The sequence below is a fragment of the Columba livia genome, chromosome 12, assembly GCF_036013475.1.
Source record: "Columba livia isolate bColLiv1 breed racing homer chromosome 12, bColLiv1.pat.W.v2, whole genome shotgun sequence".
In the NCBI taxonomy this organism is placed as follows: domain Eukaryota; kingdom Metazoa; phylum Chordata; class Aves; order Columbiformes; family Columbidae; genus Columba; species Columba livia.
This window is the reverse complement of record NC_088613.1, coordinates 14,787,122-14,814,470: the sequence shown is the minus strand read 5'-3', so window position 1 is coordinate 14,814,470 and position 27,349 is coordinate 14,787,122. Positions and strand designations below refer to the sequence as shown.

The 27,349-nt window shown below is 38.1% G+C and overlaps 1 protein-coding gene across 4 annotated transcripts in view; it reads right to left on the bottom strand.

Moving 5' to 3' along the window:
• Positions 1-27,258, bottom strand: part of RPS6KA6 (ribosomal protein S6 kinase A6) — a 39,394-nt gene extending 12,136 nt beyond the window's left edge. The window contains exons 1-13 of one of the 4 annotated variants that reach the window (XM_065077884.1): positions 27,020-27,258; positions 17,746-17,805; positions 14,083-14,199; positions 11,789-11,870; positions 10,898-10,978; positions 10,273-10,352; positions 7,372-7,478; positions 7,060-7,097; positions 5,460-5,602; positions 4,621-4,691; positions 3,238-3,326; positions 3,096-3,160; positions 916-1,018 (exon numbers count right to left, since the gene is read on the bottom strand). In XM_065077884.1, the coding sequence (XP_064933956.1) occupies positions 916-1,018; positions 3,096-3,160; positions 3,238-3,326; positions 4,621-4,691; positions 5,460-5,602; positions 7,060-7,097; positions 7,372-7,478; positions 10,273-10,352; positions 10,898-10,978; positions 11,789-11,870; positions 14,083-14,199; positions 17,746-17,805; positions 27,020-27,100 (1,117 nt within the window). In that variant the 5' untranslated portion in view covers positions 27,101-27,258. Of the gene's footprint in view, positions 1-915; positions 1,019-3,095; positions 3,161-3,237; positions 3,327-4,620; positions 4,692-5,459; positions 5,603-7,059; positions 7,098-7,371; positions 7,479-10,272; positions 10,353-10,897; positions 10,979-11,788; positions 11,871-14,082; positions 14,200-17,745; positions 17,806-21,180; positions 21,692-21,727; positions 26,878-27,019 lie in introns of those variants that run through there. The other 3 variants (XM_065077886.1, XM_065077887.1, XM_065077885.1) reach the window with 3 other exon arrangements.
• Positions 27,259-27,349: the final 91 nt, after the last annotated feature.

Here is a 27,349-nt window from a genome sequence, read left to right as displayed (position 1 = left end):
TGGCAAGGCAAAGTGAGGCAATACAAAAATATTCAATAACTAATACGACTGAATAATTAGAACCAATCTTTCCTCATATTATATCATGTGCACCCCTGAATTAGCTGTGTGAGATTTCCCAGTAAGCACAGCTTGATAATTCTGTGTAGAACCACAGACATGCTCCAAATAAACACGACAAGTGGCTTTAAAAATTGGATGCAGCAATAAAGAAAAAAATTCACAAAAGAAAACCTGAAGTGTAACTTGACGAATACTAAGCAATAAGTGTTTGCATAGGGCAATAATCTAAGGGATATTTTAAAGCCCAGTTTTCATAAGCTGCTTAAAACCTTTTGAGATGTCTTGGGAACAAACCCAGTACAGGCCCCAGCCCACCGCACATTCTCTCCACCCTCTTCTGCCATTGAAACACCATTTTCTCCAGAGTAAAGTCAAACCCAGCATGGATAAGTGAGGAGAACAGCTCAGTGAAAAAACAACTGTAACGCTACTTTTAAGATTTAATTTTAGTACTGATAGTAATGAACAGGTTCAAGGAGGTTACTTAAAGCACGTCATTGTCAGCAGAATACTGATCCTAAAAATAACCACTGCTGCAATCAAGTGTCGTTTACTTTTAGTATTAAATACTTCTTCCCCAAACACCGCATGTCTGACTATGAACCATGACTAAAAGCCATAATTCAGTTAATATTCTGGGGTGTTTTGTTGGTGAATCAAAGTTCAGTAGAGTATTTCAAAGAATAGGAACCCACCCAGGAGAACATACTACTCTGAGGTACTGGAACCCTGTTGCATCCTTTCCTTTTAATTCTGTGACTGGTTTTTTCTCTTAGTAAGCTTGTTACCGTAACGTGAATTTGACCCCTCTTGTCCCACAAACCTCGCCCATTTGTAACCATGCACAATTACCTTTTGGTGTTTTTGCTGTGAATTCTGGATCAAAACAAAAGGTATCTTCTGGTTTTCCAGAAGCAGGTTTAAATGGGGGTTGAATTTCTCTTCTGAACAGTTTCTAAAGTAGAAGGATAAGATCAGACAATTAAGAGTTAATTAAATTTGGGTGCTATAATTTTGCCAAGCTGAAGGGTAAGTAACTCAACTGTTACTGTTGCATTAAAATAGTTTTCTGAAAGAATGAATAATGTACAGCAAGTAGAAAACCACAAATATATATGGAAAGATTGATTTACTTTCATCTACCTTTGACTTGAAATGTTACCAAGAGTTAAAACACACAGAGGTCTTTTTCCTTATTCTTCTGAATCTACCATATCAGTACTTTTAAAACTACAACAGCAGGCTGCTGTTATACTTATCACTAGTTCATCTTTGGCTTATTCAGAAGAACATAGAGCAGCCATAGTGCAATGTCACCTTCTATCATCAGACCTGGCTCACTGCTGTTCTGTCAGAATCCTGAAAAACCCACCCCAAAGAGAAGACATGGAATAAAGTCTTCACATTTCTAATCTGGGTCCCAGACAAGAGTGCTCTCAAGTGCCAGGCACATCCCTCTTGGCAAGGAACTGCCAATTCTCAAAGCTCTACTCCAGGTTTTTCCTAATCTATGGAACTAAGTTAGGGGAGGGGAGGGAATGGAAAGCAGAATGATGGTTCCTCCTTTTTTAATCCTTTCCACAACATGCTTTAGAAAATTCATTGCCCGAGTGATCTCAAGTCAGCAACAAGTCCCACTTACAGTTAGGAAAAGAAAAAGAAAATTTCATGTCAAATACTGTTGCAGCCCCATGTAAAGTTCAGCAAGTTCTGAGAACATTTTCTTGGCATTTCTCTCATCCTTTCAGACTTCTTTTTGGTGGTTTGTTTCATTTAATCTTCCTACACGCAATGTGTTTTAATTAAAAAACAAACAAACAAAACCCCCAAAAACCCAAAAACAAACCAAAACCACGACCAACAACCAGGGAAGAGGGACCTGAATTATCCCAAAGAAATAATGAGATAAAATACAGATGTGGTCATCAATACCACCATAGTGAAATAACTACAAAGCACTGCCAAATATCTGAATTAAATTAAAAAAAATAAAAGAAAAAAGAAAAAACAAGAAAAAAAAGAAAAACTAAAGAGTTAGAACTGCAGATCTTTCAAAATTCCTTGCTGGTATTTATTTCAACATCAGTCCCTTACAAAAAAAAAAAAAGTAGATAATCAAGCAATAACAACACAGCCTTGTCTTATGAAGTGTACTCACATTAAAGAGTGAAGTTCTGCTGTTACTGAAAACTCTACTCGCTAATCAGGACTCTGTGGCAGATGCTGCATGAACACAGCTAGAAAACCACCTTCTCAGCAGTAAATAAAGAGAAGGATCATGCCAAGAGGCTTTAAAGAAGCAGTTGAGCCTGGTCTTGGCTGGCATTGCAGGTAGTCCCATCAGCACAGCAACATCTTTTTTATTGTGTCTATCCCTTTGTAGGCATTATAGCAAAGGAGTGTTTTCAGAGTGGATTTATTCAATATAGAGCATCTCGGTTTTATGAATGTTACAGGGAAAAAAAAATCTCAAAAGCTTAGAGAACTGCAGAGGAAAAGCACCATGGTGCTTGTTAAAAATTGAAGCAAGCAATCATGAACTCATAGGGACTTCTGATCATCTCAGAGCACCAGAGTCAATACTTTGACTGTGAAGGGAATATGACTGATAAAATAGGAATGTGCTGTGGTTAACCAGAGAGAAATCAAAGAGAATTACAGTGAAAGCGAGTTGCTGCACCCTGCATGGACGCACCAGACGGGCACTGACTGAAGAGCAGGATTCTGGCACACAGAGAACACCAGCATCCTCCTCCCACTACAAAGGCTCTGACAGGCAATTTAAGCTTTAGAATGCTGCAACTCTTAATTATTTAAAAAGTAAATGCTCAATTTATAATTAATACTCTCTATACCATAAATACTACAGCTCTAGGTGCCAAGTAAGATTACAGTAGAAGGCAGAATGTAACAGTCTGTAACAGAATGTAACAGTACTGCAGTGTTTACTGTGTCCTATTCAGATGCAAATACTTATAATGCTACAACAAAAACTAAAAACAGCTTTATCATTGAGATAATTTGTTACTTACATTCCAGTCAACAGTAGAAAAAAAAGGATGTCTCTTGATTTCTTCAACTCCATCTGAACCAGCTCCTGAACAAAGAAAATACCATATTTAACACACTTTGGGGTAAAGTCTTTGAAGAAGATTGCAATAAAAATGAACCCACCTAATCTATTTGATGGGTTCCTTTTAAACAACATCCTCAGAAGACTTTGTGCTTCAGGGCTGAGGAACTGAGGCATTCCAAGTTTTGCTCTAAAGGAAAACAGAAGACAAGTAAAAGGAAGAAATGTATCTTTCTAAAAATTGTCTACATAGACTTCATCACACAACTTGAGGCATCAAGCATCTACTTCCAAGTCTTGCAGAGTGTGCACATTTAACTCATCAGCTTTCAAGTTTCACATTATGAGCGGTTAAAGGAAAAAACAAAACAAACAAACACATAAAAAACCCCAAACAAACACCCCCCCCAACATAAAAAAACACAACAAAAACAAACAAAAACCCCAAAACACCCACTAACTAGAACCACACCAGACCAAAACCCTCAAGCCCCCAAAAACAAGCTTTATGCTAAAAGAGAGCAAACCAATTCTCTCAGGAATACATCTTTTCAGATATCTTCATGTCACCAGTAGGTTAGCACCAAAATACCTCTACCAGAATCAACACCAGAAGAGACTCGCCAAATCCCAAATTACTTGCCCCTGAAGTGATTGCTATTAAATAATAATATTCCTCTAGAAGCAAAAGCCTCAAACAGTAGCTCATTAAGCCATCATGTAAAGCTTACTGACTTTCCTAAGCTGATTTTTACGAAAACAATTACACTTGGGCAAGAAATTCTTCAGAAGTGTAGCATCCCTCAGAGCTCCAGGTGAGGCCAGTGATCTAATCCTTTAACAGGTAATATCACTATAAGTTCAAACCATCATACATTGGTAAGAACAGAGTTTCTCTCACCCCCTTTCCCTGACCATCACCCCACAAAAGGCACAAGGCTCTTGCACATGGTCTGAAGGAAATTATTTGCTAGCTAAGCACAAAGAAAGATGAGAACATGTTTGCCCAACAACTTCACTTACTAATCACCAGTTTACCCAGTTTGTCTTGTTAGATAGCTTCTGTTGCAACTCAGGCAATTGAATATGGAAAATGCGAGCATGTAAGGGCACTCTCCACATATACGTACACAAATAACATCAGATTAACTATTGCTTACAAAATAAGCTGTGCTGGAACAGCAGCAAGAGAGTGTAATAACAACATGAGTGGTAAATCATGCTGGTCTAATTCACTGTACTGATTTTATCTTAATTACACATCTACAATAAATACACAATTTCATCCCTATGACTTTAATTCCTGCAGATACTCAACAGCAGTTCCCTGTTCTGGGATCTGAACATTATTGGGATGATGGGACTTAGCTGTTTTGTTTCTCTTAGCTTAATGCTCTTCAAGTACAAGGAGTTATAACAAGTTGCTAAAACGTCTTTAAAAAGTACATTTACTGACTTTCCAAAAAGTAAGAAGATATACTTACTTCAGTATCATATTCATAGTTTCATTTCGATCTTTACCTTGAAATGGTAGTGTACCAGTAAGCATTTCAAACTGAAAAGAACAAATGTTAATTTAAATCAACACTTCTTGCCCCAGTTGCTCAAATACAGTGTTAAGTGTTGTCCTCTGCACTGGCACTACATTAGACATACTGGCTTGAGCTTGCATAAGTTATCAAAAAACTTCACAAATGTCAAATTTTGCTTTCATTGGCAGTTTACGTGATAACAACAGCGGCAAGTGCAATGTAACAATGATGTAGGAATATTTTACATCCATAAGCTAAGTCAATTAAATTAATAAAAATCCTCTCCATAACCTACTTTTAGATGTTGCTGTACTATGAAAATAGCAGTATCCCTAATACTCAAACAGTATTTTAATTTTAATGTCAATATGCAGCCTGATGCTCTGATACATCATGAAAAAGCCTAAGTGCTAGCGGTGAATGGCTTATTTCACCCATTAAGGGGCTTACTCTTACAAAAATGCAATTACTATTCCATCAAACGAAGTATTCAGTTTTAACTATAAAGTACCATTGAAATCAATATACGAACTGACTGCAACTGTTCTAAACTACTAATGGACTACACGTATGACCTTCGTGGTTCCTGATGTGTAATACTTACAGTGCTAAGCAGGTGAATAATAAAATTTAATCCCATTACTTGCTATTTCAGTAGCAATTCAGTTATTGATTTCTCTCTTACCCAACCATTCATAACTATATCTGGCCAAGCTTATTCTAAACACATTATTTGACAGTCCCGTTAGGCAAACACAGTGTATTTGTGTTGTTAAGCAAGGTGACAGTACCATGAGAACCCCAAAGGACCACCAGTCCGCACTCTGGTTGTGCCCGCGCCTGTTTACCACTTCGGGTGCCATGTACTCTACAGTACCACAGAAAGAATACGCCTTCTTCTCTTGATCTACTGATTCTTTGCTGAGTCCAAAGTCTACAACAACAGCATTACAAGAATATAGCCAGTAAAGAACTTTGGGAATAACAAACAAACCACAACACACACACCAATATTGCATATGGTATTTAAAAAAAATCAAAGCGTTGACAGCTTTTGTTTTCTTTCAGGAATACTGTGCTATCCTAGATCTTCATGAAATGAGAAGCTGGAGATATCTAGAGATACCTCAGATGTTTAGTTTACTATATATCACCAAAACCATTCTGTAAGTTGCATTAAATCAATGGTTAGGCATCAATAAGACTACTCAAAATAATAACAACTCCATATTTGAAATGTTACATATTTAGAGCCTTATGATAACCAAACGTTCTTGTTTTCTCCGTTTACTGCCTGCTTTATTCATGCAAAAAACTGGATACAAGTGAATTTCAAAGAGAACCCAGTCTGCATGGTCTAGCATTACTGAATGATGAATAAATAACATCAGACTAAAAATAATGTTGTTATATAAGACAACATGGTTCTGCATCCTGACTCAAGTTCTACAGTTTGGCACATCTGCTCACTTTACTCCCAGAACACTTTTTTCTAGTCTGAACGATGCCACTGAAGACACAAACCCTTGATCTCAGCCCGACTCGCAAGAAAAGCCTCTCACAGTTTCCTTTTCTCAAAGGGGAAAGGATCGCTTATCAACACCACCATCGATTATGCTTCCCACTTCCAGAAGGAAGGGGAAATTTTAGGATTGACTTGGATTTTAATGTATCACGCAGAATTTTAAAAATGACATTTTATGAACATGATTTCCATTGCTATTATTCTATCAATTCTTTGAAAATTAAAAAAACCAACCACCTTCTTTTTCCCTTAGAATCTAGTAGTAATATTTATCAATTAAAATATATAATTAAATTTATATTCCAAAGTATCACCTGAACTATAATTAAAGCATTCAGAAATTCATCGGAATTTGTGTTCTGAATAGTCAGTCTTTCCTATATATCATTTCCTACAATATATGCATTTCAGTTGTTTCTCACAGAACATTTTTCTGCAATTTTACATGCATCTAAAAATGATAATCCAGAAATGCAAAAAAAAAAAAGGTGATGTTTCATATGTCTTATCGTGCACTGAAATCTCTTTAAACCAAAAGCACTTCTGCTCCCTTTTAAAAGTCTCACAGTCAGCAGCTTCCAGCCTGGTCTATAACATCTTGATCTTCAGCTGGTAAATGGCCAAAACCATCACATACAGTCTCTGACTACCTGAAACACTTCAACAAAAGTACTTAATGCTATATAAAGAATCATTATATAAGGAAGGGATACAGATTTATTAGTAAAAGTCTGTCCAATAAAAAAATTCCTAAACAGCTAACTACTGGCTCACACATATTCCAGCCATCACTACATATCTTAAGCTTATAACTCAAATCTTATACAGAAATTTGTTCAGAAAATACGGTAATAAGTGTTACCCACCTGTTAACTTGATATGTCCTGCTTCATCAAGCAAAATGCTGAAAATTAAAATTCACATTCACCAACACACATAAAAAGGAATGTTTACATGTAACATTTAAAATATAATAGTCTGCAATTTTCATCTCAAGCTTGTTATTAATTTAACAAGCCAATATTATTTCAACTAATTTACAGGGTGGTTTTTTTTTTTACATTTTATGTTTACATAGTCTCACAAAAGTATTTTTAATTTTTTATATCACTATAAGTAGAAAATGCAAAGCAACAAGCAAAATACATGTAATAGTGGTAAAATACATTTTACTTTACTTTTCTGGCTTCAGGTCCCTGTATACAATTCCCAAGCTGTGCAGGTGATCCAAAGCAAGGGCCAGTTCTGCGAGGTAGAATTTCACATCTTCCTCTGTAAACATAACCTAATAAGAACTGTATAGATTTACCTTCTGATCTTGTCTTCAGTTTTAAAACTGCAATCTAAACAAAACAGTCCTGTCTGCCTACATTTCACAATAAGTTTCAGAAGCACCTTACGAACTCATAAGTCATGAATTCACCTAACAGAAGTTAAATACTAATAAAGGCTAATCATCACATTTACAAAAGCACTACCTGCAATACTTAAAGAAAAACATCAGCAGTTACTGGAAAGCATTAGCTAACTTTTAAGGTAATAAATTTAATTGTTATATTTGGTGTTACTGACCCCAGCACCCCTTCTGCCACAATCCTATACAGACTGTTTTCCGCTGCATTGTAAAATTTAGTATATGACTGCAGTATTGGGTGACTGTCTCTGCGAATTCACATTATTTAGAAGGAAAAAATAATAATAAAAGAAAATTTTGAAAAAAGCATGCAAATAAAACACTTCGGTGAAAATAACTATAATGTGAAAATCTGCAGTGGAAGTTGAAGAACCTCTTCTGCTCTTCTTTGGAAAAGAAATTTGAAGAACCCAGATAAGATACTGAAAAACTGACCGATGTTGCATATGGAGCATTTGAGAGACGCATTTCTAACCTAAACGCTTAACAGATTGCGCCTCATTTCATGTATAAGAACCTGCTTTGGCTCTTGTCACGTTCGACAAATTACTGCAGCAGCTAGTAATCTTTAAATTACTGGAACTGAATTTGCTGTTTAAGTGAACTATTCCTTTATTTGTTGAAAATACCAGGAACAAGGAGAACAGCCGTCTCAACTGCAGATTACAGCCTCCTAACAAGACTTAAATTAAAGCAACGGGGCTTATTGCTTTAGTAGTACACTGATCTGTACTTGTAATCTGTTCCACTGGCAACAGAAATATTCCTAATTTCCATAATGATGGGTATTAATGTTGTATGAACAATAACGCTGTTACACTACACAGTTTCACCTTGATTTTCCATAGATCAATGTTGATAGTGTTTTTCATCTATAACCAGAAGAGCAAGGGAAAACCTGTGATAGCATTTGGAGCTGCCAAAATGCACATCTCAGAATGATGCTAAAATGGTAATCTACAACCTCCCCACAACAATTTCATTTAAAACTGCTTTCTGTGTCAAATTAAACATGATGCAAGTCAACTTCATTAAACGTTACCAATGAAAACTTCATTACACACTCATTTCACTACTCAGCTGAAACTCTCATACCTGCATCAGAAGTGTTTAAATAACCTCATACTAAACCCAATTAATGTAAAATAATCCTTGTGTGGAAAGTATGAAATGCCATGGGGAGTTTACCCTCATGTGGATTGTCCACTGCCCTTGTTTTACCAGCTACCTTTGCAAATACATTTTCTTCCTACCAGAAAATAAAAGTCTGTTTTGTTTTTTCTCCTCTATAGACAAAATAAGTGTTTAAAAGCCATCACAGAAGATAAAAAAAAAAACATGTAGAAACTTAACAGTGAGCAAACCTGACAATTATTACTTCTTCATTCACAAAGGAATTGTACTATAGTATTAGGAATTGTATTATAGTAGTATTATGGACAGGCTTGCATCCCTTATTTAAGAATGTTGGCCACTCGGCAATCCCAGCTGTGTCAGTGCAAAGAATCGTTCTTCCTGCTATACCAGAATTTCCTCTATAATTAGACATCCTATATCAAAGCAGAGATTGACCTCTTTCCTGCCTACTGCTCCAATAACCCTTTACAAGTCAGTTTGTTTAAGCTTTTAACCTCCACTCTAGCCTCAAGGTTAATTAATTTTGGGCTCCGTTCTTAAACATGATTGCTGTTTTACCAAGATCAGCTTTTTATAAAAAAGGGAAACAAAGATCCCTTCTCTTTCGCCCATTCCTAAAGTAAAGCTTTATTTTTTACAAAAAGCATATGGGGAAAAAACCTAGCTCATGGCCTTACATACTGGGGATACAACAACGTCCTTCATGTCATGAAAAATCAAAACCAAAACCAAACCAGTCAGATATCCAGTTCTCTCACTGCTTTTCCTATGCATTAGCAATATAAATGTATTTACACTGCTGAAAACACTGAAAAACTCTTACTGTGAAGCTGTTGAGAAATTGCCATTAAAAATTTACATCTTTTATAAAAGGTTTGCAGAATGAAAATCCACGTCTTATAAGTGTGTTCATAATACTTAAGGTAACATATAATAAATATTTGATGACAAACGTTTTAAAAAAAAAATAACTGGCTGAATCATATTCCCTCCTCTGAAGCTCTCTCTCCAGAAAACAAAAATAGAAATGAAAAATTAAAGTTCCAGTAGCATGCCAATGTTAGATGAAGGGAAGTGGTCTCAAAAATACTCAGTGTTCATACTTTGTGAGATTAAGCATTCGGGTCTGTGTTACAGCACCATCCAATTTCACAATGCAGCAGAAATCTTGTAGGGATGTGGAATTCTAGGTGCACCTAAACTGACTATGAGCATCAGATCTATCCATCCGCTTCCTTTATTGCTAAATCTTCATTTACTTCAATCAGGTTTCCAAGCAACAAAACATTTTTAGACAAAAGAGCTGTACTTTGCAGATACCAAATTAAAACTTAGGCTACTAAACAATACACACTTATGGTTCTTAACGTTACAGAATATATTGTAGGATATGTAAAGGAAGTCCAGCTAATTTAGAGACTTGACTATGACAAGGAATATGAGGAAAATAGCTACAGAAGACAATCCTAGAGTGATAAAAAACCCCAACTGTCTAAAACTGAGTGGAAATAAAATTTTAGGTACTTACCTCTTTGGATAATCGCGTGAATACATCTCCTCCCCTGAGAAAATCCAATATTAAATATAGCTTCCCTTCAGTCTGAAAGGCTTTAAAAAGAAAATAAAAATAAAAATTAAAAAAATCAAGAGTCATATCACAAAGATGATCTACAAAACAGATCTGAATGCTTTTACAACCTGGAAATGTCAGTGAAAGGCAATACTTTCGTTATGGAACTGAGAAAATTCCAAAGCACATGAGGTAATTTATGGAATGATCACTTGCTTCTTCACAGAAGACAATCTTAGTCATAGGAGATCATTCAAATACTGTTCTTTTACTTCTCCTTTTGTCAAACAGCAAAACACCAAGTATGTGAATTACTGCCTTTTGGTTTTACTCAGTGAAAAGTAAAAAAAAATTTAAAAAAAATCTCTTCAGAACTTGCAAGAATTTTCCAAATCTTTTATTTCAAGAGAACCTATAACTTGTATACACATGTGTATTTACATTCCTTTTATAGCCCTGCAATTTGAAGTTGCTAGAACCTAATTTGGATACTAAAAACTGACCCTGTAAAACTGAGAACTGACAAGACCAGCTACACCTCCAAGAAACGAAAGAAACTGTACCAAAAAAAAGAAATACCAACCATAGTGCAGTTTGACGATAAATGGATGATTTACTTCTACTAATATATCTCTCTCCATTTTTGTACGAACTCTATCCCGAACTGAGGGGAAAAAGAAAAAAAGACTAGTATCAAACAAATGTATTTAGTGTAATACAAATGGAGCAGAAATTAGCATATAGAAAGCCTTTGCTGTCTAAGGAAATACTTTTCCTTGTTACCGTATTTGTCTGGAACTTTCAGGTGTCCCACGAAGCACAAGCCTTCAGACAGCAAGGCTTCCTTATTGTCTTCATTTTTTTCCAACACATTCCAGTATTTTGTGAAAATCCATATTATTACCAGAAAAGTGCTCATATCTCCCAGGCAGCTAACTTCAACCCCGGAATCAACTATCTGTACTGAATATATATTCTGTCTTTTAAGATTACTTTTTCCTCTTCCACTAGTAGAGTCCCTGTTTACACACAGTGGATTTGCACCCACTGAAGTGTCTTCTGAAAGCCAAACCAGCACGTTAGCTTGCTATGGCACCTATAACTAAAGGGAATGACTTCACATTTTTGACTAGAGTAGAGTTCTAACTTAATGAAAGGAAAAAGGAAAATGGTTTGTGAAATTAATTTGTTTTAATGGAATGAAAAGAGTAAACAGAACTAAATAATGCAGTTTGAAACTTTGAAAGAGTACTTTTTACCACATTACTAAAGTTATTTGGCCAGATTTAAAATGGTTCTTAGACATGAACTTACAAGTTACTCTTGAAAAAGCTACTGTCAGAGAAGACTTATGAACTCACTGAATAATATTTAAGATTAAAAAAAAAGCTTTTAAAAATAAGTATTTGCAAGACTCATTGAAGATACACAGGTGCACTGAAAACATTTGCTGAAGTTTCAATTAAAAAGGTACCTTTTAAAGAAGCTTTTTTCAATACTTTCATTGCATAAAGTTGCCCAGCATCAGGACCGATTATTTTCCGTACAAGGAAGACCTGGTAATATAAAGCCCATTTTGAAAATTACTGCTAAAACAACCTGAAAAAACAAGCATTACTACAACTTTACTTTTAGCTTCATTAACACAGACAAGGAAATAACATATCCCTGGGCCCATCCCACTCCTCAAAAACTCTGAGGAATAAAATACACCAAATATTCATAGCAAGTCTTTTTGCAAGAGTAAGCTTAGCAATCCTACATGCAACTATCACACGGCATTTGCAAACCTATGAATTTCAGACAGCTTTCAGTGCTCTTTCCTAAGAGCACACCTTGAAAGGAAGAGCAAAATTGCGTTTCCTTAATCAGATTAGATTACACGCACCACATTACACTGAAGCATTCAGATTGCTCATAAACTATACATTCTTTCCTACAGCAAACACTTTAAGTAAGTACTTATCAATTAAGTTCTTATATAAATGTGGAGGTTTTTCACATTACTTTCTCAGAGAATGACAAATCTGCCTGCTCTGCCACCTCCTAAGAGATTTTTGAGGTTTAAGACCCAAGTCTCAAATACATAACAGGCTATAGTAATGAATTCTGTGAGAAGGGCAGGACGAAAGCAAGGAAACATCAGCGTTTAAGATCAAAGCACCTTTCCTCTGGAATAGCAACTCCAACAGGTTTTTCTACTCTTTTCTTTCCAGAGGAGTTTTAAAGATAGATGGTATATAACTTGACACTAAGAAAAGCATAATATTAGAGTAACGCAGTACGAACACATGTACCTCTACTGACAAATATTCTAATTACTAGGCCTTTCAATTTACAATGTCTAATGTCTATTTTTCACCTGCTGTGATCATACAACTCTATGCAGGTTTGTTCCTGGCGTGAGATAGAAAAAAAACAACAGCAGAAGAACAGGAACATGGAAACATACGTAAAGCTGATTGTCTACTTTCTAGGTGTTTTGAAAGATCTAGCTTAGAAGTCTGGTTTTAAAAAAGAAATTAGTTTCTTATATACTAGGATTAATATTTTAACTAATGTGTTTCGAACTAGTGACTAAGACATTTGATTTTTAATTTCACTTCTGCAAAGTGACACCAAGTGGCACATTACCAAAAGAAATTACTGTAACAAAAAATTGCCATATTTCTTCTGCATGCTATTTGAATAATTGTTCGCTTTGTCTTCTTAGCTGTAGGCCACTTGACAAATAGAGCAAAATAAAAAACCTGAAATACATTTCTCAGGTTATTTACTTCATTGTTACTTTGGTTCCAGTTCCAAACCACCACAAGCATCCTTCTGTATCTATGTCAATACAGACTTTATATATTGAAAAAAGTCAAACATTCACAGCATGTCAAGTGCCATCATTAAAAGACAAATTGCCATCTCCTCCAGAAGTGTCTGTTGATGTCTGTACCACCCCGGTGCCTCCCAAGCATCAATCTGAGCTACCGAAGATGTGAGGCAACCCCTATGCCACAGATATATTGTCTATTGTGATTCCTCACTAGATGCTGCAAAAAAGTCTTGAGGCAGTTGAAAACACTATTATTTTATTTCAAACAGCCATAGCATTAGGTGAACAGAGCTTGTCAACACTAGAGCTGCTGCACAAAAACCCCCCTAGTTGTGCACCAGGTGAGATCCCTGGCTGTTGGCATCGCTGGTCTCACAGAGCTGCAGATGCCACTCCAGAGGAACCACAAATGTGTCTCTTCAGTTCAAACAAACCACAATTCTCCATGGCAGACCTCCGAAAATGTGCTGCTGACTCACCCCTCTGTCTCTGACACAAGCTGGTGTGCTGCTATAAACAGTGCTCTCTTGGCACCAGAGCAAGACTGGAAAAAAGATTCAATTAGCCAATAACTTCTCAAACGTTCCCGGGGACTCGACTACAGCACTGTCTCCCTTATCCAAAAATGTTCTTGAGCTAACCCCTCCCAGGCTGACTGTCTGGAAAGGTCTATGGCTAAAGACACCGCTTTTCCTCTAAAAAACCCAAAGTCAGAAATGCTGTCATAGTAAAAACAAGTAACACATACCCCAGACTAGCCAGCTGTAAAACAGGACAGATAACTTCCTCCACAACAACGTGATTTCCACAAACACACCTACCTGTACTCAGATTTGTTAGGTTTATACCTAACCTTGTATTACAGAAACAAGGGAAGCAAAACATCAATAAGACAACGCAGGTTCCAAGTGGACATCAGATAAAACCAGAGTTAGTTATCTTACCTTTCCAAATGATCCCTGCCCAAGAACTTTAAGTAGTTCAAACTGTGCTGGATCTGCTTTCTCGCATCCTTCTTTCACATGGTGTGTAATAGGAATTTCTTTTACACTTCCTTCATCCTATTGTTTCAAGGCAAACAAAAATACAACAAAGAACAAGCGTGAATTAAGCAGCTCTTGTTACAAGTACATGTAAATTCCCCCTCTTTTTGTTTGGTTGGGTTTTTTGTTTTATATATATAAAATATTTTAAATTCTAATAAGGCACAAAAGAAAGCTGTTTAAATTAAGAGTTTTCTCATCCATTCTCTCAAATAACTGCATCTAAGATTTCTAAACTTAACATACAATTCTCAAAGAATGCTCATTTCCTTTTGTCACAAATATTACAACTACAGCAAAGACCGATTTTCTTACATGAAAGGAATAAATACACATTTTTAAACCAAGTTCTAAAATGATCCTTCTGCGCTTCACCTCTGTTTTAGCAGCCTTTAGTTTTTCCAGTTATTACTTTTTTCATCTTTTTCTTCCCTGAAATAGCCTTAATGAAAGCTAAATTGGATTTCATCATTTTAGGTAACTGCTGCTTTCCACAGCAGCAAATAGCAAATATGGTCACCCAGTTGTAGCTAAAGGAATACACCTTATTTGAAGAGCATAAATAAGATATGAATAATCTTAAGAACTCTGCAAATTCTTGCATCCAAGAGAAGCACCACGGCTCTGGGGTGCAGAGCTCCTGGAAAGGCTCTCCTGTGCGGAGACCTTCAGAAAGCCGAGGGTAATACTGAGGCAGGTAAAAGATTTAGTGTCCTGTTGACATCTTCCCGTTAATGTCATCTTTATCAAAGCTGGGCACAGCAGCTGCAGTTGTGAAAAGACAAACATCCGTGGTGAAAACAAATCAGATGACGTATTGCAGCTTTTGTGGTGCAAGAGGAGTTTCTGCGAGCCAAAACAAATGAGGTGTCAAAATAAGCACCCTTGAAACTAAAAAAACTGCATGCCAAGGCCTACACCAGCAACCTTGGCTGGCATGGGAAAAGAAAGCAGCATCCCTTAGCCTGACTACAAATACCAATGAATTTCTTGTACACAGCAAACACAACCCAATCACAACAGAAAATCCCATTTGATTTGTGGTACTCTGCTTTTAAGGTATCCAAATGATTAACTGTCCTATCCTCTCTTTATGTCTTCATCTTGAAAGCTGCTCTTAGTAGAGACCAGAAAAATCTGCCTCCCGACCTACTGTGTCTTGCTGTCCCTCAATGGCAAGTACAAACACCACCAGAAAAGCACCCGGCCACCTGATAAACAGTTGGGTTGAGGGAAGAACATGAGTCTATAGTCAGGTTAACTACACACAGTCTTGCTGTCCACAACCACACATTAAAACTTACAATCAGCGTTATCAGACTTGATACAGAAGGATCTAGATGAAAGTCTCTTGCTGGGTTTATACAGAAAATAAGGGTAGAAATCTGGTCATCTAAATGTGTACGTACTTAATGCAATAATTTTTGAAAAAGGAGGCAAACATAAGGCATAGACAGCTAATGCACTGTTGATTGCTTTGTTTGTCCTAAGGGGGAAAGGAAGACCTCAAACTAACATCTTAGTATATTCACAAACTGCAGTCCAGCTGTTACTGCACAAGTCCTTCCCCCTTCCCTACATCTCTTATTTCACACTCTTTCTGGAAGAGTCCCGTTTGTTCCGCCTGTTTCCCACACAAAGGTAGGTATTAACGGATGACACTGCTGAATAACAGTTAATTCTCTAATTCACACTCTAAGCTACTTTATTTCCCTATTTGTTCACAAAAGAACAGCTGACATACACTGATGATACAGTGTATACACTCCAACTGCATTTCATCCATTTATCTTGTTGACTCTGCACATATGTATTCACAGGAAACATGCACAACTTCTCATTTTTTAAACTTTTTGAAAAAATATACCTGGAATTTGAAGAAGGTAAGAACACTAGAATGTCAAGTCATCTGACAACAGATGAAAGCAGCAAGTTGTCTAGTTTTACACAAAGTTGTACAACTGACTTGATGACTGGTTCTTTCTACGAAGTATGTAAATACTCCATTTAAAAGCCTTTTCACTTCATCGTCTTAATTTGTATTCCTTAACACTGTGAACCTTTGCATGAGAAAAGACCTTTAAGACTTCACCTGCTCCTCCTGTTTATCACCCAGCTCCAGTCATTAGCCTCTGACATCACATGTGGTTGCTGCGGAGACTGACACAGGATTTCTAAATGTGAACTGAGGAGAAAAAATGTTTTCCATGCAAATAAAGAGTAACTTGAGATGTACTAAACGAGCTATTTTTTTATGAAGTGTTTTACTTTCACAAAAGGTGTCTGTATAATTTCACCTACTTAACTATCATTAAAGTACTAAAAATCGGCATGACTGAAGTATAAAAAGACCTCTGCATCATCAACAAGAAATGAGCAGGTAAAGTTGAACAGATGTATAAGCCAGTTTAATTCTTGTTTCTCATTTGGCCTTCATGGGCTGCAGATCTGGTTATCTGATTTTGTGCTTGAGCAGCAAATCCATTGGAGGGCTCAGGTACCAGCTCCCAGCGAGTCACCTTGCACGAGAGGTAACAACTCCCAGCACGTTCGACAGAAGACAAAGCTCTGTAAGAAATCGGTGACGGATTCGTGCCACCCGACCTGGTGACAGCGGGACTGGTTTGCAGCTCTGAGCACCGAACAAACACGCTCAGCAACATCCTCTGGTTCAAGCACAGAGACTAAGACAACCTATTGCTCATCTTTGCTACACGGAAGATGACTTTGACTTTGACTGTTTATTTGCTTACGCCACACCAGGAGATGTCCAAGAACCACATTTCTACTCCCAAGAATTTATTCTCCAAATCACTTCCTTAAAAAAGTTATTATTGCAGTACAAAGCAGTGGTTACAGCTGGCAATAAGATCTACTTGATACCTTCTTCCATGATCCTGTTCAAAAACATATGGATATATGTGTGTGGGAAAACAATGGCCAATTTCGCCATGCCAAGTCAGGCATTTCACCACAAGCAGAATTAGCCCGGAGTTTAGTCCAAGATTTACCCAGCACACAGAACACCGATCTGCACATCACCAAGGCACTGGACAAAAAAAAAATAATCACACGCAGCAGGGTCTATCTAGGATATTTTTACACAAAAGTCAAACTAAAATACCGGTGTAAAAACTAATTCTGTTCTAAAATAGCGGGAATTATGTACTTCTAGGTGAATGTACAGCAACTACATTAAAAACTAAAAAGGAGGAAGCGTCAACAGTGTAGTAAAAGCAGCATTAAGCACTCTGTTTAAAAGGTTCAAGGTTGGACTGAACATTTTTGGAGGGCGAGGGATCTGCAAACGCACTCTCCAGAATGCAGGATCTGTTTTCCACGAAGCATCGCCTCATGTGGCAAACCCTCCCAACCAAGGCACTTGCAGGCCCTACCCAGCTACTCATTTTCAGAATCAGCTCTGAGACTTGGAGCCTTTTAAGAACTGGTCAAATAAAATCATCGGTTGAAAAGTTATTAAAGAGCAGGGAATGCATAGATTTTGCTTCAAAACGAACTCGCACTAGTGAGTGTCTAAAACTGACATTCATCAAATCTACTTACATGGTAGGAATATGGTTCACCTTCCTCCATGGGCTCATCTGCCATTTTAAGGCCATTTAGCTGGAGAGGGGAAGGAAGAGGAATTTGGGAGAAGAAAAAGAAAACAAAACATTAAGACCAACAATTTCAAACAAGCAGAGCTCATAATTGAACCAATTTACATTTCAGAGCACACAAATGAAAACTGGTGTTCTTGCTGCTCTAATTTAAAACTGTAGTTTCAGACAAGTACTTCTGCTTAGTAGTTACATTTACCATCTCCCTTGTGTATCATTCAACCTCTCCCTTTGCAAATGCCATTCCGCAGTGTTACTTAATTGGAATGAATTAAAAATTCTTTCTTTAAAAGCTACAGATACCATCCATACAAGATGACACTAATGTAAAATTCTTCTGTTATGCACAAAATTTATGTTACAAATGCTTTTCATAAACCTAAAATCTACTGCTGAAAATTAATTTGCAACTTAAGGATAAAACATTCAAAAGTGATTTCAACTATTTTTGGGCAAGAGGGACAAGTGCAAGGACCAGGAGAATGGAGAACACATACCACACAACTCTTATGCATGAATATAATTACCTATTTCTTTAAATAACTAGATTCTTCTAAAAATTTGCTTGCATCAGAAGTTATTTCAATATCCAACAAATGGAACACTTCAACTTTAATGAAGTACTTTAGAAACTGTAGGTCTGTGTACTAAAATATTTGTGGATCAATTTAAAAATTACACTTTTAAGAGGCAAAAAAGTAGGATATGCATCTGGCCAGAAATTACTAAGTGATTTGCTCTTCAACAAGCACAATACTTGCCAGCATTTGCCTACCCCCCTTCACACACTTCAAACAACAAAGATGTCAAGCCCACAGTAACAGTAAAAATAGCTAAATTTCTAGATAAAGTTATTTAGTTTCAGTTCTCCTTAAGTAACAAACAGTTCAATGCTTTTTAACAACTGAAACAGGAAAAAAATACAGAAATATAAAGGGCATGCTCTGTTTCAACAGGTAAAGCAATACTTAAAAACTGGAAATGCCTGACAAAATGGGTGAAGCCAATTATGGATTTTGCTAGTGATAACTGCTAATTTATTTATACGCTAATTGTTTGCTATCGCTACCTTCACATGGCACAGATCTCGCACAAAAGAATAGAAAAAACATAAGGAAACTCAAACTACTTTTTTCCTGCAAGCTGAAGTTGAAGCACTTAAGTTCTTAGGCTGGGTAATGACTTTTTTCCTTGTACTTCTGAATTTATCTAAAATACACGTCTGTGTGTATGTATACATACTGCAGTGTGGTACGATTATCAGTATGTGAACTGGTAAAACACAGGACCACAAAATCTTGAAATGCCACATAGACCATGCCCCTCTTTAAAAACAAAACCAAAAACTTGACAAACGAGTCAGGCTGAAGGGACAGGTTTGTACAACCCCGACTGTGTCACCTAAACAAATCCAACCACTTCCAAGCAGAGCTTTTAAGAGCTAAGTCCTAAATTGGTGATTTTGATAAAATTAAATCTCCAATTCTTCAATTCTCCATTTTTTTTTATCAAGATACTGGCACTTATTTTGGACTATATCCTCACTGGAAAAAAATATATACATAGATACACATATATAAAGAAAAGTATCATGAGGCTTTGGTTACTTTCACTCTAAGTTTCTATTTCTTTTAGCCACAATTGACACACATACTCTTCCCATTAATTATAACACAGTCTAACCCAGTGTCAGCATATCTAGCACATGTTCATCAGGAATATATATCACACATTGCCACCCTAATTTCTCAAGGCCAAAACCTATTACCCTATTACCTAATAACCTATTACCCTGGATTCCGAAAGCTCCACATACTTATAGAAATCAATGCTACTAATGTGCTACATAACATTTCTTTTTAAAGACATATTTTTTTTCCAAATTAGATCCCGGGAGGGACAGGACACCCACTATACTTGTTATTGGATTAATTAATTGAATAATAGCAAAGTTTGGATCAGAGATGAGCTCCAACATAATTTCAGACACACCACTGCCATGCAATTTCTTTCCACAGTATCACCAGATTACTTTCAAGCGTAAATCAACGTGAGACAAACCAAAGTTGTTCCAAAAACTTGTTTGGATCTAGTAAGAAAATGGGTTTCTACTCCAAGTGCTCAGAAATATGATCCAATTCTTCACTCATGAACTTGAATTTGGAGTGCATTTCACTTTTTCCTTCTTCAAATATGGACATTTTCCAAGGGTTTTTTTTCACTTAAATTTAAGTTCTGAAACCGATACTACCATCCAGAAGAACTGCAGATACGCTCAGAACAGTAGTTAAAGAGCAGGCAATTGGTCACAGAAAACTGGCTGCTAAGAGTGGGGTTTTGAACCCCAAATCAGTGTGTTATTTGATCTACGTAGCTCCTGAGCACGCCATGTAGGCACAGGTTCAGCTTTCTGGCAAATCAAATATAGTAAGTTACTGAATTTTTATAGCAGGTAATCAAATGTCATCTTAATTAACAATTTCCTATCGTACACTTTTCCCCTTCATTCTTGCTCATGGTTTGTTGTGTTGTTGTTTTTTTTCCTGTCCAGTCTCTCCGTAACTACAGAGACTGGGATGTCTGCCAAGTTTTAGTCCCAATAATTTTATGTTCAAGTGCATGAATCTACTTTTATCACCTGATATACACAACTACACTTTTGCTTTGTTTGTTTGTGGAGCCTGGTCACTGTCCATTAAAACAACAACAACCCTATTGGATTTCAACCCAAAGTCTAGTTTTAAAGAACTAGTAGTTTGTTAGTCATTCAGTACCAAAATTTAATGACAAATCAAATTATTCCTGTTCTGTACAGTTACTTATACTGGCCAAGTTTCAGCAACTAGAAGTTTCCACTATCTCTTGTATTAGGCAAAAAATGAACATCACAATTAATGCTTAATCCCCACCTTTATGGAAACCAAATACAAAATTTTGCTTCCACAGCCAACTGGGACCCCTTTTCATAATTTCATCACAAATATTTATGCACAAACATATATAGAACAGAACAATTCTGATGTCTAAGTCATTACTAAATATCTATGAAGGCACAAGTTGAATTCATTATTGAGAATTAGAAAGCATGTCTTTTTATAAAGGCAACAGGTGGAAGGAAGAAAGTATCATTATTCTGAGAGAGATTCTTTCATCCTTGAATCATTTCGCTGTTCAGTAATGCTAAACTACAATTAACTAAACGTCTTAAATATTAACATTAATTAAGACACAAACTAAATTCAGACATTTAGGCAAACGGTATCAATACTTTCCAAATTAAAAAAAAAGAAGTTAGAGAAAGCATTCTGCACTGTTGATCAGTCTAAAAATAACTAAACCCACTATATACATATATTAAATAAAGTTAAGGTCAGACAACCTGGCAGGTAAGAAACTTAGCTCTTCCAGAAGTGGGGGCTGAGCCCCGATCCTCTGATGCCAAACTGTCCCCAAGGTAACACAGCACAATGTGCCTTCTGATTTAAATACAATCGCTGTGTTGGATCCCAGACTGTACCCATCACCTTGGGAGAACATCCAAAGGCTTCTGTGGGCTGGTAAAAGGCTTAACTACTATTGCACATGTTTTCCTTCTGACAATTACAACAGAACAGAGTAATCCCAGCATTACCGAAGATTAGAACCATCTTCCCCCCTATTAAGGATGTTTTAAGAGTTTCCATGGTAAATGCGTTATGGTTTGGTGGATCTACAGGTTTTGGCCAAAAGCAGCTAGACAAATGGTCAGTAAAATCGTTTAACTCCATGGAAAAACAGAAGGAGATTTAAAGCTGGTTCATTCTGCCCTGTTTTCACGCATCTTCACTTAGGCATTCAAACAGAAATAAAAGTTTTACAGAAAAAACAGAACTGGCAATTTTACCATCATAGCATTACTAGAAGCAGAAAGAGTTATAACCACTCACGTATAATCCTGCTTGGCTTCAAACATGTAGAATTCTACATATAGATCAAGAAAAGCTCCTGCACCCTCCGTGGTTTCTCCTTCACTGTGCTTAATTTGCAAAGTTACTGCAGGTCCAGTCACCAGACCTACACCTCTCAATGCTTCCAAATGAACACCAGACAAACCAGTTTGCTTCCCCACATACAAAAGCATTACTTTAAATACTTCTTTCAAAAATCTTGGAGTGGAAGCTTACATTAGAAACCCCAATTGTTTCAAAAAGACTGTGTAAAAAAAAAAAATTTAAAAAATCCTTTAAAAAAAACAAAGCCTGTTAAGACCACATTTATTCCTCAGTTATTTTGAACTACATCTGCAGAGATTTTGCATCATTAATTTAATTAGCAATGCACTGGCCTATTGAATCTTTTTTCCTGAGATAGGTTTGAGAAATCTGGGGGTTCTGTGCACAGCTAAACAGGTGAGGGGGTTTACTTATTTATTTTTTAATGTCTGGAAGTCCCAGCAGGCACCCAGGGGAAGGATGCCCTGCTGATGGTAGCACCCATGTCAGACTCCGCAGGTCTATGCTGAATTTTCTGCTCACCGCCTGCACAAACCTCCATTCCTCAGCTCCTCGTACAAAAGGAAGATTCTTGGTAACTCAAGCTCTTTTTAAACATACCAAGTGAAGGAAGAAGATAAAGCTGTCTACCTTAAAAAACAAAAAAAAAAACCCCCAAACAAACAAAAAAACTTAAACCCATAATCAATTACTAGGGAAAGTTATAAAGCTCTTTTCCTGTGGCAAATAAATCACATATTCAGACAGGACACCAAACCTCCAGCAACATATAATTTTAAAAGAACATTTTGATCCTTCCCATTATCAGAGATCAGGGAGAATTACGTGTGTCTCAGACTCGTCATAGCTATGACAAGCCACAAACCTGACCTCAAGCACAGGGATCATTTAACTAGTGAAGGACTTGGGATCTTTCCACCACTGCCTGTCCAGGAGATGATTTTAACTCCATAATCAAAGGCATAAAGCAGCCACTCGGGTTTATTGGCAGATTAGAGAATACTGGAAAAGGGTCAGATTTAAACCTGGTAAAGATTTAACGTAGTAAGCATAGTAAAGAAGTGCATCTATATAAATATTTAAAATTCTACATATTGACTTAACAAATCATACCATTCTTCTGAATTAGGGTTATGGCAAAGTCTCTCCCAAGCTATCCTGTAGGAACCGAAATGAGCGACCTCGACCAGACCCCGGCTCCTTTTAGAGACTCAGAATACCAGAGCAGATTTCCAAAACAACCTTTAAAAGTGGTATACCAAACCAGAATTATTACTATTATTGTAATGCAGCGCTTTTCACTGCATAAAGACACTCATTGTTTTCTATTTAAGAGTATTAATGTGCTTACTTTTTTTTTTCTTTTAAAGGCACTTTGTTCTCCTGAATCTTTATAAAAACTGTACATTGCTGCAATGGCTGAGGGCACTTAGTATTGTGTGTAACTTGAACATTTTTTTTTCTTAGCATAACACCACCTAATTGTGGAGATTTTCAGAGATGCACAAAACTAGGTAGCTGAGTCATCCACGTCACTGCCAGTAATTACTCACAGAGGAGTTATGCAACTCCTAACGCTGACAAAATGCAGTGGCCTTTGATAGACCAGGCTCAGAACACGCTTAAGAGGATGGACTAATTGCCCAAATCAAAGATGTATTTATTGAAATTGGCATGGGCTACCAATTAGGTACAACAGCAGCACAGCTCAACTGATGAACATGCCCTCTGGAAGGCAGCAACTTCCAACACAGCCCACTTTCCTGGCAGAATAATTGGATTTTTAGTCACTTGGTTGTTTCAGCCTTTTCTTCCTCATCACTGTCAGCCCATTAAGCAATGGATTTCTGAAGTATTCATTTCGTAAATAAATATTTGCGTATGAGGTCAGGTTTATGCAACTCACAATATCCGTGTACTGCAAACAGGAGGCACTTCAGTCAATTACATTTCTTTTAAATGCAGGCAAAACTACTTCTATCAAACAGACAGAAAAATACAAAATGACTGTAATTCTGCCCAGTTCCAAGGATTTTTGAATTTCATTCAGCTTGGTCTATAAAATGTTAATGTTTACTTTAATGTTTCTTTGTAGACTGCAATATTTTAATAACCTGTAACAGTTGATTATAATCAATATCCTTGTACCTACTTCTATTACCATGAAAATACTTCTTAATCCTATATTTAGGAGGAAAGAAGCTCACTGAACATTTGAAGCTTAATCTGCATGACGCCGACCCTTCCTACCCATTCTTAAGGAATTCCCACAGTCGCAAAATTGCTTCCCCAGTGGCATTGCCCTAGGAATGCAAGACCAGACAGGAACAGGATAGCATACAGCCCCAAATGTAATTCTGGGCACTTCAGAGACAACCAATGTGGAAAAAGGGCAAAATAATTAATTCCTAAATTTCTTCCAGCAGTTCATTTTGGTTTTACGCCTTAAAGCATGAACGTGTGTCTCCTATCTTCAAGATTACATTTGTTTTTCACTGGAAACAAAGTTATTTCTAACAACATAATCCTAAACTTAGTCAAGGAACAGATTCCCCAGAGAACTGTTTCTCTGCTTTTTTCCTCCTATGCTGCAAATAAGCACTGTAAGTCAGTCTTCAAACTATACGACAGTTTCACTGGAATACTGCAGACTGTATTTCCAGCAAGTCCAAGGTCACTGACACCTATCAGATTGCCAATGTAAAGCTGTAGTAAGTACTATAGGCTATAATTAATTCTATAAAATTAAAGTGAAGAATCCAAACCGAATTTAACTTCAATGCAAAATAAACCTTTGTTAAACCTCCAAACAATGTGAATGGAGAATTCCAACAAGTGAAAAGTACTACACATTCCTGCCACGCACTTAATATAAAGCATTATGGCAACAACAAATATTTGTTAATTTAATTTGGGAACTTCATACACAACTTGAAGAAAATGGCTTTGGTACAATGAAGCCTCAAAATGCCGTGAGCCAAAGGTAACACAGATGTAACAAATGCGGTGTCTCATTTTAACGAGCGCACAACTGCAATAGTTTTATGCAGACCCTGTTAAGCAAGTAGTTCATGTATGGGCTTGAGGAAAATACAATTTAAAGAAGGCCTGTTGCAAACAGTTGCCTCCAGATTGTACAAACACTGTTTCACTGGGACCTCCATCATCCTCTGCTCTGTTGGTTTCAGGAGCGTGACTTCAGAACCAGCCTCCTACAACAAGCTCACGTCTCTTTATCAGCCCAAGCCCAGTCAAGTTTTCAAAAAAAAGTCACTGAAACGTAACCACCGTCAGCAGAACCACCTGGCTGAGCTTTGCCAGGCTGGTTCCTTCTAACCGCCAAGACAATATTTATGGCAAAATCTGTACACAAAAGCAGCGCTGAACACAACACTCTGAAAGTAGCATCAGCCTCAGTGGAGGGGTATCTGTCCAGTCAAAAAATACTGACAGATGCACAATAACCATAAGTGTTTACATTTCAACTGCAATACTCTTAAGTTGTATTATTTTTAACATTGATGTATCCCAATATTCTTCAAGAACAGATCAAGGGGGCCAAGAAAGTTCTCAGACCTTCAATAACCTTCATACCTTAACTATTTTTTATATTCATATCTATATTATTTTTACAAGCCACTAAATTAACAAATAAGCCATAATACTTCTGCTGACTTTTTAATCCTTACATGTAGTTTCACTAGCTTAATTAGGATTTCTCTAATATTACGGTACAGAGACTGCATTCAAGCATTATTAGATCATTAGAACATTTCAAAGTGTTAAAAAGTCTAGCAGCCACAGTGTAGAAATTCAAGTACTGTAATTACTAGACATGCAAGTGGAACTCTGTAGACACAGCTACAGAAAAGAGATTTCTTAAAAAACCCTAAGAAATGTAAAATCTCATGGTTGTATTCCTATTGCAAGTTACCGGGGTTTTCCTTTATATCTATCATTTTTTATCAGAAAATAAAATGTCAACAAAATTATTTACAGAATATTCTTTCACTCTTCCTAAAACTTTAACCTATGCCTGTTTTGTGTACTTTGTACTTAGAGATGAATTTGCTACAACCTTTTTTACTTAGGATAAGAAAATCCTACAGCATCCCGGAAAGCAAGTCTGACCAGTTTTAGGGAGCTTTATTTAGATAACATCTTCCGTGTGTCAAATACACCTAGGTGTAATCTTTTATTTGTCATACTTGACGATACCTGACACGCAATCTTACGCTTCTGATTGAAAAGTGCCAAAGTTTTAACATACATTATTACAGCATAGCCAGTTTTACCACTTGTTTTTTTAAAAATAGCATTTGTTACTTGCTTACAGGTGCACCTTGAGTGCTAAGTAATACCTCGAAGACACTTGAAGTCTTTCCTTGTTCTTTACAATGTTTAAGCATCCAAACCTCTGCCACACACTCCTGATTCTTTATTTTAGTTGTGTCTAGGAGAGTTATGATATGGTTATTCAAAGAAAAAGCAAAGAGACCTCTCCTAGTGACAACCTACCTGGACACGCATCCAGATCTGTACAATCAAATTTTCAGAAGTTTAAGTAACTTTCTACAGGAGCTACAGCCATAAAACTGAGTTTACAAAGAAATCTCCAGAGCTGTATGTTAACTGGGAACAGACAACTGACACTGACAGGGATAAGAAGGCGACACGAAGCTGGCCGGCCGCTGACACTCTCTCACACGCATCATCCCCACACACCGACTCGGTTCCCCCCGAAACTCCACACGTGTTCCCGCCGCCTCGCAGCCCGCACCGGGAGCGGACGGCGCTTTGTGGCCACCTCCCCAGCCCCGGAGCCGCGGCCGGGCTGCGAGGCGGCGGGGGAGGCCCGCGGGGACAGGCCCTCCGCAGCGGCGGACGCGGGGACGGGCCGCCCCGGACCGAGCTCGCAGGAAGGCCGGTGCCGGCGCGGCTGCTCCGGAGGTGTGAGCAGGCCAGGTGCCCGGGCGGGCGGGCATCCCGCGGGAGGCGGGGAAGCAGTGGCGGCGCCGGGATCCGGCGCGGGGCGGGGGGGTGGCGGACAGACCGCGGGCAGCAAGGCGAGGAGCGGGGGGACCCGCGGAGCCGGGGAGGGGCGGGGGCCGGCGCGGAGAGGCCGGAGGCGGGGGCGTTACGGTCCGGCCGCTCCCTGGCGGCGGCGGGGCCCGGGGAGCGGGAGGCAGGTGCCCGGAGCCCCGCCCGGCCCGGCCGCACACTGACCTCGCCGCCGCTCACGTACAGCTCCATTTTGTGGCAGGGCTCCGGCTCCTCCGCGTCCTCCAGCGGAGCGAACGGCACCATATCCCGGCTCTCCTCTCAGCCGGGCAGCCGCTGCACATCCCCCGGCCCGCGGGCCGGCTCAGAGGCGGCGGGCGGCCGCGGCGGGCCCCGTCCTGCTGCCCATGGAGCGTGGCGGCGGAGCTCCGGCTACTGCTGCTGCCGGCCGGCGGGGGCGGCTCCGCTCTGCGCTCCCCCGCGCACACCCCCCAACATGGCGGCCGGCGGGGGCGGGGCCTGCGCGGCATGGGGATGACGTCAGGGCGGGCCGGA